At 29.4% G+C, this 12,206-nt stretch overlaps 1 protein-coding gene across 3 annotated transcripts; it reads left to right on the plus strand.

Annotated features, from left to right (window-relative positions):
* Positions 1-3,163: 3,163 nt before the first annotated feature.
* On the plus strand, positions 3,164-12,200 carry Rab14 (RAS oncogene family member Rab14). Of its 3 annotated transcripts, none has more exons than XM_014425331.2 (8): positions 3,164-3,322; positions 3,490-3,600; positions 3,674-3,800; positions 3,868-3,985; positions 6,711-6,829; positions 7,784-7,852; positions 11,035-11,143; positions 11,823-12,200. In XM_014425331.2, the coding sequence occupies exons 2-7, from the start codon at positions 3,495-3,497 to the stop codon at positions 11,141-11,143; spliced, it is 648 nt and encodes a 215-aa protein (XP_014280817.1). In that variant the 5' UTR covers positions 3,164-3,322; positions 3,490-3,494; the 3' UTR covers positions 11,823-12,200. The 3 variants fall into 3 exon arrangements, with proteins under 3 accessions (XP_014280817.1, XP_014280818.1, XP_014280816.1); XM_014425332.3 differs by lacking the exon at positions 11,823-12,200 and adding an exon at positions 11,316-11,789; XM_014425330.3 differs by having other exon boundaries at positions 3,165-3,322; positions 11,802-12,200.
* The last annotated feature ends 6 nt before the right edge of the window (positions 12,201-12,206 follow it).

A 12,206-nucleotide genomic window follows, 5' to 3' on the forward strand; every position in this document is an offset into this window, starting at 1 on the left:
AACGCTTCATACAATACATTAATAAGTTAAAATGAACAAAACACAATATTTACAAAAATCAAAACAAATCTTAAAACTAAAAACAATAAAGAGAATCCATAATTATGAGAGATAGTTGACCGTGGATGATGAATGAGGAGAAGATGGTTGGGGGTGCGGTCAATGAAAAACACAAATAAGTACGATTAACTTATTTTATTTTTTTTTTAAATAATAATAAATTAAATAATAAAGAGAATCACATAAATAACTATTTTTTCTATAATACAGTCTAGTTAGTAGTGGCTGGCGATATGAAAAACACTCCAGTTTTTATATTGCCATTGCCGGAAGTTTTAACTCTTCAATTTGGTCAGTTCTCCTCTTTTTAGGATCTTCGATACTTTCTAAAGTAACGATATTGTGTTCCCTAATTATCATTACCCTGAATGGATCTTCAGTACGTATTCATGTAATGTTTCTCTTTACCCCTGTTAGACCCCAACTTTCTGTGTAGGATCGTCCCGATTTTGATCGCTCCCATCATGTCAGTGACCTTTGGATTCTCCCGCGCCACCCTCCTGGTTTTTTCCATTTCCATTCTTCCTCATACCTTTGCCCATAACCTTCTTCGAGTTCTGTTAGTAACAAGCAACATGGTTGTTATGTTTCTCTTCACCGTCCACTGCCGTGCCCTTATAGTCCCGCCAGTGTCCTGGAAGCCCAAAGAGGTCTCAAATGACGAAATCCCCGTAAGGATGTGTGTTCAAAATCATTATATGCCGCTATAGCTTCAGGTATTGCTATATCTGGTTCCAATCCCTTGTCGATCTGATATAAACGAAGATGGTCGTTCAACGTGCCATGAAGCCGCTCTGTCGACCTATAGATTGTTGAGGGGTGCGTTTGCAGTAGGTTTCTCCTCTTGTTTCTCATTTGGCGAGTGTCTGTATACTTTGTGCGTAGACGAACTTGATTTTCGTCTTCATACCACACCAAAAGTACCTTCTCATTAACGCTTGCATCGAGATTCCGCGGTGATTAGTTTTGCCCTAATAATATGCTACAGTTAACTCTCTCTGGGGTTCGTCCTCCAGAAGGGTTTCCACCATCAGCTTGCATCGGGCGAATATCCTGTCCATTCCTATGTGTTCATCACGCGATAGCCGCTTGATCTTCTTCCAAATGGTTTCATTTCCAACGTACAAGTAACACTTTTCTCCCGGCTTCGAAACATTATTAAATGATCTACAGACCTGGTCGTTTTCACGCCTGGCTGCGAACAAATCGTAATGATATTGCTCCTCCCATACTTGCTACACTCAACTTTGAGTAATCCAGTGGTTCTAGTCTTCCATATAATCTGCCAGCTCTTGTCATTGATGATGTCCTCAAGCTCCTCCATATCTGTTGGTCTTCCTTCCTCCGAGTTCTCGAAAGACGAAGATTTCTCCCTATCGTCTTCCTCTGCACAGTTATAGCTTGAGATGGTTATCGCTGATTGGTTAATCAGCTACCATATTTTCTTTTCCTGGTTTATATATTACTTCCATTGTGTACTGTCCCAATAATTCCTTCAGACGCATAATCCATCCACGCCAAAACTCCTTCAACTTTTCCCCCCATTTCAGGAGGCTAAGGTCAGTGTGTGCTTTATGTACGGTTGTAAATATCAATAAATAAATAAAAAATTTTGATGATAAATCAGATTTAAGACGAATTAAGGGAACTTTTTCGATCCGATACATTCTAAAGGCTAAATTATCAAAACTGTCTCCAATTTATTGCATTTTTTGACAATTTGCAAGTGGCGCATAAAATCGAAAAACTCTAAAGAACGAAGTTTTTTCATAATTCAATTTCCCGTAAGTATCCGCAATAAATATTGAGAGATTCCTTAATTGAGACTTCATTATGGCAAGCAACTTTAGTCTCCTCGATCGTTCGAATAAAAATCAAATTATAATGATGTATTGTTATAGGAATTTGGATTCTAAAACGGTTTTTTTTCTCTCGATTTTTCGTACCGTTAATGAACAAACTATCACAAACCGTAAACAACTCTTTTCATTCTTTGGTGATTTACTTCTTTAGGTCGTATTGCAACTAAGAAGTGCTGGATATGAATCTGTCTTAAAACTTTATTGTCTGTTATTATTCCTATCCGTGTCTTTTGAAGATTTAGACCAACCCTCGTAAAAAAAACACACACACACATGCATATATATATATATTAATAAACCGAATATAGTTGATTAACAAATAGAATATAAGTAATCAATTTTGGGCTTTATGGAATAAACCAATGCCACCCACACAAGGAAAAAAACTTATCAAATATTATCCACCACCTTCAATCTTGCATGCGAGCATAAATTTTCTTGTTTACATCTGAATTTCAAAAACTGTTCGTCTAAAAGGCCGAAAGGTGGGGATCAGTATGAAATAGGTTTACCCTTCAGGTAATTCCATCCTCTCATTTTGCATACCCATGCTAAAAATCAATTTCCTAGATACAATATTTCAATATTAATTCATTTTATTGTTAAACGAAAAATCATTAACCTTGAATTTTAGGTAATCGTGTACCCAATAGAAATCTACAGAAATTCTTTATTACCTAGAGGAAATACAGTTTTTAACAATAAAAAAAGGGATAATTGAATAAAAAAATATGGTTAAAGTTGTGGTACTTGTAGACTATTTTAACAGTCCAAGCACTGTGGGTTTTTCTCACCCATCGATATAGCCGAGATAATCCTAAACAATGGTGTTGACATGACTAAAGATAGATATTTTTTTTTAATGGAAATAGTTTTCTTTATGAAAACTATTCGCCCTTCGACTCAAGGAGTAACTTTTTCCAAATATTCGTCTTTGAAATCGATAATAATCATTGTATTTCGATATTCATCAGATTTTGTTCTCAGTATATTTTAACACAGACTTGTTAAAAAAATAAATTTATAGAATTCATAAAAAAATTTATAGAACTAAGTATAAGTAAGATTTGATTTATTTGTTGTATTATTGATAATTATAAATACTATATTACTAAAATTACTGTCCATAAAATTCATTGTAAAAAAAAGTAAACTAATGTAAATATTTAAGATATTTCGGTTTTAAAATAGTCGAAATAAGTATTCGTTACAGAATACTAACCTTGATTTAAGCGATTTTCTTTCGAATCATATGTTTGTCAGCCATTGTTTTATGTGTTGTCACAAAGGAGTTATCTTATGATATATGATTAAATGTTAACAATTTGACGAAATATTTACATTGTTGAATTAGAGTAGCTTTATTTATTATAAAGTTTAGTTAGAAATCAAACTGTGAGGTAATAGGCGATATGAATTCGCTTGGAATAATATGTGTATACTCCTGTTGATACTATAGTGTTTACACTTACTTCATCAATTCAAATATATACTTATTTATATTAAGTCTTCTTATTTTCTTTCTACTATTTCATTTGTTCAAAGTTGATACATATTTTCTATACAGGAATCATGTCTGGAGGACCCTATAGTTATTCTTATATTTTTAAATACATTATTATTGGGGACATGGGTGTTGGGAAATCATGTCTTCTTCATCAATTTACAGAGAAAAAATGTAAGTCTTGAGTAACTAAATGCTGCCTCTGAATGAACATGATATTTTATACTATTTAAATTGTATTTGTTAGTTATGGCTGATTGCCCTCATACCATTGGTGTCGAATTTGGGACTCGAATCATAGAAGTATCAGGTCAAAAAATTAAACTTCAAATTTGGGATACAGCAGGACAAGAGCGGTTTAGGGCTGTTACACGGTAATAATCATAAGTAATATTTGAGTGAAGAAACATTGAGTTAGTTTTGATATAATTTTGTTGGTAGATCATATTATCGTGGAGCTGCTGGAGCATTAATGGTTTATGATATTACAAGACGTTCCACTTATAACCACCTTAGCAGTTGGTTGACTGATACAAGAAATCTCACTAATCCAAGTACTGTAAGTTTTAGATTGATTATAATCATATATTATTTTCATACATTTTTATTGTTTTTTCTTGCGTAGGTTAGGTTTTATTTATTGAATTGCATGTTTATGACTGTTTATCATGTTAATGTATGTTAAACACTTCAAAATATTGATTTGTTTTATCAGTCATTTTATATATTTTAATATTTGTTTCGGCGGGGAGGGTTTATACTTACTGATATATTGATGAGATCAATTTTGAAATCTATTTGACTGATTTTTAAATGTTCGATATAGTTTGTGCTATGCTTAATTTTATTTATGTATACATATAAATAACACACACATGTATTTACTTCAATGTAATTGATGTAAAAAGCTACATAGATTTTCAATGACCTTCCCCCACCCTTAACTACTTGCTAATGAGTGTAGCTTCAATGCATTAACAATGCTTCTTTATTCTGCAAAAAAGTAAAACGCAGCACAAAAAAAAACAACTTTATTTTTAACATTTGGATTAATTTTTGCAAAATTAATAATGTTAAGTTATTTCCTGATTATTGGAACTGTTACTGCCTGTAAAATCTGTATCACTTAATTTGATCAATAAATATGCGTTATTTATGAATATCGTTTTCTATAATATTTTACAGCCTTGCTACAATACCTATGCTAATTTTTTTATTATGTATTAAATTCAAGCTAAAACTATAATGATAGTTACAATTTGTTCACTGATGCCTTAAATAATTATAATTAAGTTTGAACATACCTTTTACATATGTGACAATTGCTTATCACGGCTCCAAAAAATTAGGGTCTGCTAAGATAAAGAAATAGTATACAAAAGGAATTCCATTATTTGTGGCAAATAAAAAAGAAACTTTTTTTTCGTTATTACTTGGTCTATAACAGTCCATTGCTGACTTAAGTAGTCAAAGAGCAATTTGAAATTCCGGCTGACTATCCTTCTTGGATTAGTTTCCTCATTTAGATAAGTAATGAAATGAAGTGTATGTTTGTTGGCAGGAATGTTAACTTCTATACTACTGAGCTTTTCAAGTTAATATCGTGAATTAATGTTTGCTCTATTTCTAATTAGTTACTTACAGAAAAGATTATATAACAATTATTTTAAAAATAAATAACTCAGAAATTCAATGCTAACATTAACATTTCTTGTCTTCATATCATGTACCACTGAACTCAAGTAAAAGATATCTGGTGTCCCAGCCATATAACTTTACTTAGTGCCAAGTCCATACAAATATCGCTAATACTGGACTATTATTATTTTGATTTTTTTTTGCAATTTTTATTAATTTTTTAAAAATTGTTTTCTACATAATTGAATAATTTATTTTAGTAAATTTAGAAAGTCGTCCAATACATATTTTTTAAAATAAAATCAATATCAATTGTAATGTCTAAAATGTTCAAGTGTTCAACTAATGTTTGGCCCTGATGCCCTTACTAAAATAAACAATAATGTAATTAATACTGGTCTGATTTAGTTTGTTCATTATTTGTTTTTTATTACCATTCAAATGATTCTTTTATATTTTTCCATAAAATGTATACTTTTTAATTATGCGCAAATGAAGTTTTCTCTTCTTCATGGCTTTTGTTTTTCTTTTGGAATTTATATTAGGTATGAAAACTTAAAGAGATTCTAGGAGAAAACCAACGGTTGTGCAAGGAGGTGATTTGGTCAAAAACCAGCATATGTTAAAAAGGAATTTAGAAGCCAAAGGGGTAGTTCATAAGCTTTACACTAAAACTACCTATGATGCAACCACCAGATGGTGAGTAATAGTTAATTCATAATTTATGTTTATTTTCTGTTTTAGAGGAATCGATGAAAAAAAGAAAGAAAGAAGAAAACACATTGGTTGATCTGCACCCAATATAACTGAAAGGATCATCAAAATGATTGAAATAGAAGTATTAAATTAATAGTTAGGTACAAATAATATAAAAGTTGATTATTACTGAACCAAGGAGTAGAATGGCCATTGGTTCAGTAATAATCAACTTTTATATTATTTGTACCTAACTATTAATTTAATACTTCTATTTCAATCATTTTGATGATCCTTTCAGTTATATTGGGTGCAGATCAACCAATGTGTTTTCTTCTTTCTTTCTTTTTTTCATCGATTCCTCTAAAACAGAAAATAAACATAAATTATGAATTAACTATTACTCATCATCTGGTGGTTGCATCATAGGTAGTTTTAGTGTAAAGCTTATGAACTACCCCTTTGGCTTCTAAATTCCTTTTTAACATATGCTGGTTTTTGACCAAATCACCTCCTTGCACAACCGTTGGTCTGGTAACAGTACTTTTTAAAGTGCTACACCCCTGATCCTTCATGGCTTATAGTGGTACAGATTTAATTTAATTTTAATAATATTTTAGAACAAATGTGGCCTAACCCACCAAATTACATTGACCTCAATTACCTTTGATTTCAACAAAAATCCAATACAATAGACTAAGTGCTAATATATACCAAAATGTTTGAAAATTATTTTTTTTAAAATATTAAATACCTATAGGTTACATAATATGATGTACTAGTATCAAAGTCAGCCAAGTACATAGTTCAGTATAGCTTCCCTACTGCTTTAAATGTTATATATATATTTTATTTTTTTTAGGAATTTGTATTGGGTAGTATGTTAAAAACTGTAAAATAAGCTTAATTTTTGCAGATTTCTTAAGTTGATCTTGATATAAATGTTTTAGGTGATCTTTCTTATTGGAAATAAATGTGATTTAGACGCTCAGCGAGATGTTACTTACGAGGAAGCAAAACAGTTTGCTGAAGAAAATGGCTTAATGTTTGTTGAAGCTAGTGCAAAAACGTATGTATATATTTTTTTTGTCTTAGAGTTATAATATAAATGTGTTAATATTATCTTTATTTTTAATGAGGTGTAGATAGTTGACAGTAGATTAATGATTGGAGAAGTTTGTCGGGGGGTGCAGTCAGCAAAGAACAACATAAATAAACAAAACCATATTTATTTATTTTATGCCGACGTTTCGACCTGAGTTTCAGGTCTTCATCAGGGCTATAGAACAAAAGAGATAGCAACAACATTTAGAGAAACATACAATTGAAAAGGAATAGTATACAAACAAATTTAGAATTATACAAAATATTGAATTAAGTTATAAATGATACAAAATTGATAACTGATAATTGAACAGTAAAAAATTTTTAATTGATTGATAATTGTGGAATTAGATGATAGTAGATTGAAAACAGTGACATATGAAATATAATATCATGTAGGTAAGAAGATATGTATAATATAAGATATGCAAGTAGTGTCTAAAAAACTGAAAAAATAAATAAATAAATTGAATCTACAAACTACTATTTTTCATTGTCTGTCATAGTGTTCAATTTGCAGATTCAATTTATTATATTCATGATATTATATTTCATCTGTCACTTTTTTCAATCTACTAACCACCTAATTCCACGATTATCAATCAATTAAAAATTTTTTACTATTCAATTATCAGTTATCAATTTTTTATCATTTATAACTTAATTCAATATTTTGTATAATTCTAAATTTGTTTGTATACTATTCCTTTTCAATTGTATGTTTCTCTAAATGTTGTTGCTATCCCTTTTGTTCTATAGCCCTGATGAAGACCTGAAACTCAGGTCGAAACGTCGGCATAAAATAAATAAATATGGTTTTGTTTATTTATGTTGTTCTTTGCTGACCGCACCCCACGACAAACTTCTCCAACTATCTTTATTTTTACTTACATTTTTTTTTTTTTTTTTTTTTGTACAGAGGAGAAAGAGTTGAAGAAGCTTTTCTGGAAACTGCCAAAAAAATATTCCAAAGTATTCAAGATGGAAGGTGAGTAAAATATGGTTTATTATTTTTTTAAAAAATGGTTTATAATTTGTAATTTTTATCTTGTTAATATGAGTTTATAGTATTCAATTAATACCTCTAAATCTTGAATCTCCACAGCTATTTATAACTGAATCTAATTTATCATGTATGTCCCATTTGAGTTGCAATACCCATTAGTATCAACTTTGTATCTGGCTGATTATGCCTTCAGTTTGCTTCTTATAAAGGGCATCTCTTTATTTACTATATGAGTGACTTTCATCAGTCAATATATTGTTATGTTTTTATTTCAAACTGTTGTATTATTTATGACAGTCGGTGCTTGTTTTATATGGAATGCATTGTTCCAGTGTCTTAACAAAGACAATTATCCAATTTTCAAATATTTAAAGTTATAACTTGAAATTACAAAATATTCATTTTAGATACAAATGATTAAATAAATGTAATTTTTTAACATAATGCATTCATATGCTATTTAAAATTAATAACTATGTTTTAAGAATTATTTATAAATCGTAAATAATTCTTAAGCTAGACCTAAGAAATAAATTATAACGTTTTAAATCTAAAACATACACATTTTCTTTTATGATCTAAGTAATCATATTTTTTCCTCACCATTGATATTTATCAACTTTTTTAAATATATTTTTCTCAATATTCACATTTTATTGTTCAGTTTCGAATGTCTGGTCTGGTCTGTTCATGGCAACAGATAACATTTTTTTTATTTTATTTTACGAGATGTAAAATATTACTCCAATGTATATCTCTCTCTAACAATATGTTGTTTGTACATAAAGTTTATAGAAAAGAGAAAAAATATGTTTACATGTAATTAGGTTACTGTACATTAACCCCTTCAAAATATTTCCTCTGAGACTCGATTCAAGAAGTTAAATGCTGTATTCGTGCCAAAGCTTTTGTCTCCAGAACAAAAATCACATGGAAAGAATGCTGAGGACTCTTTGATAGCTAAACATAACTTTCATGATAGGGTCATCCCAAGAGGTGTGTGTCTTAGTTCTATGAATTTGATGTGGAACTCAAACCCCAAAGCTGGGAATGGAAACAAGTTGGGGCCAAGGATGAAACATTCAAGGAAATGAATGTTTAATGCCAAGACTATTATTATTGTTTTGTTTTTTCTATTCTTGAGGCATCTATTCAGAATTCATCCCTCCAGACTACACTGCTAATGAAAACTTCTATGTTAACTTTATCCTATTCTTTATTGCTCAGGTTCGACAATGAGGCAATGAATCCTGCATCATAGCAATGCTCCCACTCATGCTAGTTGTGCATGGGTTTTTGGTCTCACGGAACTCCTCCATTATTAACTTTATTTGCTAACATGTGAGTTCTTGTTTACCAAATGTAAGATGATGCTTGGGGGCAGAATTTGGGGTTGCATGGAAGCTATCACAACAGAAACAATAAGGGAGCTAAAGAACTTTTAAACAGAGGACTTCTAAGGGGCTTATCAGCAGTGGAAATGATCATAGCTCAAGTGAATTGTGTCTCAGGAGGATTATTTTGAAGAGTATGATATTAAATTACCTTGTTAAATACAAAATACACTTTTTCCACTTTAATATGAACTTTCCTCACAAATCACATGTACTACATGAAATTGATTCAATTGTTTCTCAGTAGAAATGTACATAACCTTTTTTGAGACATCCATGAGCATTATAACTAAATGAAAATGGCTTCTTGGTAATCTTTATATTTGGAAAAACTGTAAATATAAAATTTGAAATGCTCCCATCAACCTCTTATGAAATGTTTAATTTTTATGAAACTTGATATTCAGTTTCCTCATCATTTGTTTTGAATGTTTCTTTTTTCATCATGTTTAAAAAAATTTCTATTATTTTTTTTTTTTTTTTTCAATTAAAACTTTTATAACATTTTGAAATGATCTTTTCAGTTGAAATGGAAAATATTTATGGTTTAATTTTTAAATAGAATAAACCAAATATCTGAAGAGTGGAGTTATTTTTAATTATAAATTGCAAATATTCTATTTTCTATTTACTGAAGATTAATTTTATTGTGTGGTTATAATAAGTGTTCTGTAAAAACAGCAAAGTGTGTGTTTTCAAATTTCCACCTTTTTTTAATTCATGACCTCAATAGCTACTGATGAATCCATAACTTACATATTTTTATTGATGTTCCCTAGTTTGAAAATGACAAAAACAGCATGGCTATGTCTTGTAAAAAGGATGAGTGTTCATTTGCCCTTCTTACAAATCATTTAAAAAGGGCAATCCATTTTAGTAATTTAAATTGTATTTTTTCACCTTTAGCACAAAAGTTTGACTAGGAATAGTTTCATCCATATGGAAATCTAGCTTTTCATAAACCAAAAAAGTGCAATACTTGTTAAGGTTATGAAGAACTAAATAAGTTAAAAAGATGGGAGAAAAAAGTAGGCATGATTTATATTCATATACTAGAAACAAAGTGAGAAAAACACAAAGTAAAGAAATAAGTGGCGTCTTATAATTCTTCTTAAATCCTATTTTATTTATCTTGCCTTGTAAATTTCTAAGGGCTTAAATGCTGATTTGTAGAATCACATAAAAATAATGAATATAGAATATAGTTTTTACTCTCTTGACTATTTAAGGTAGACAAAGTACAATAATCATTTAAAAAATAGTTCCCTTCCCCACTGGTTTATTGTCAGATTTCAAAAATGTCTTTTTTTCATCATTATATATTTATAATTACGATAAATTAATATTTTGGACCATTATTGTCATAGTAATTTGATTAGACCAGATATGACATTCATCCATAACACCCTAATTGGAAATTTATACTTTTATATACATTTGAATTATTTACAATATTTTCCATTTTATTATAGATGGTAACTACTTAAATATCTCCTAAGTGTATTAGAAAACCTTCTTTTTTTTTTTTTAAAGAACTTCATAATGTTAGATGTTATCCATGTTGAATGAAGTTTCGACTTACTTTCCATTGAAAATTTCTGAGTTGAGTACACTTGAGAAGAACTGGTAGAGGTTAGACAAAAATAGAAGGAATACCAATCTGGACTTGAACTCCTTAAATAGAAAATATATTTGTTTAACAGAATGCTAAGCTTAGTTTTCATGTTTTGTTTTTTTAATTTAATTTTTTTTTTTTTTACTTATATATAGACTTGATCTCAATGCTGCTGAATCAGGCGTGCAGCACAAACCTTCTCAAACTGGACGCACTACATTGTCAAATGACCAACAACCCAACAAGGATACTTGTTCTTGTTAGGTAATATATCTTTGTTACTTAGCCTGTTTCAAATTTTGATAAAATCAATCTATTATTGCTTAATCAGTCTTTTATTTATCAAGTAAAATTAATTATTTGGCTCATTTTGGAAACTTTTATTTTCCCATTCACTATCTCTTATCTCAAAAAAATTACTGTCTGATTTTTGCAGAAATATAATGAATCGTCAATTTCTAACAGGGCTGTGGTTCAATACAAAATACTTTTTTCTGCATTTTGTTGAGTCCATGCTATTTTCTTCAAGATTTGTTATCTTTGATAAATCACTAATATTGTATTTTTATAAGCATGGTAGTTCTAGGTTATTTTTGTTTTTCTAAAATAAAAATAAAAAAGTTAATTAGTTTTATTATGGACAGAACTTTGTATAGGCCTACTTATTTTTTAAAATATGATACACGTTTATTTATTTAACCAGCAAAATCTTTAATTATTTAGTTAGAAAAAAATTAAATGAAGATTATTATAGTCTATAAGCATTTAATTGAAATAAAATGAATTTATAATGTTTTTAGTAAAATGCATTTACCTTTTATAAATTAAAATAAGTGATATCTATTAATTATAATTCTATAATTAACTCTAGTAAGTCTTTTGTCACTTCCTTCCTGTTACTGATAAGAAAAACTCATTTTAGGTTTTGTTTGATATGATTCAGAAGCCTTGGAGCTCTCTAATTCTCTCCCAGTATCTTTCCTTGTATATATGCTGAGCCTACCCACATATTGGTGGCAGTCACCCCTCCGCAAATATTGAAGTCAGATCCCAGTCACTTTACCCCTTCTAATACACACTGTTACCGGCGATAGTTCTATCTAAGAGTATTATTTAATTAATAGTGTTTATAATATATGCATTATATATTCATGCATACATATATAATGTATGTATTTTAAACAATATATTGTATAATTTTACATATAAATATGTATACAAAAGATTTTATAGTTGTTTGCTAATAATTATATTAGTGTGCAAAAAGTGCTTTGTTAAGTTAGATAATAAATACTAAAAATTCGTAGATAATGCTGTTTAAAATATA

This window comes from Halyomorpha halys, unplaced genomic scaffold (assembly GCF_000696795.3).
Source record: "Halyomorpha halys isolate HHAL.00 unplaced genomic scaffold, Hhal_1.1 Scaffold505.1, whole genome shotgun sequence".
NCBI lineage: Eukaryota > Metazoa > Arthropoda > Insecta > Hemiptera > Pentatomidae > Halyomorpha > Halyomorpha halys.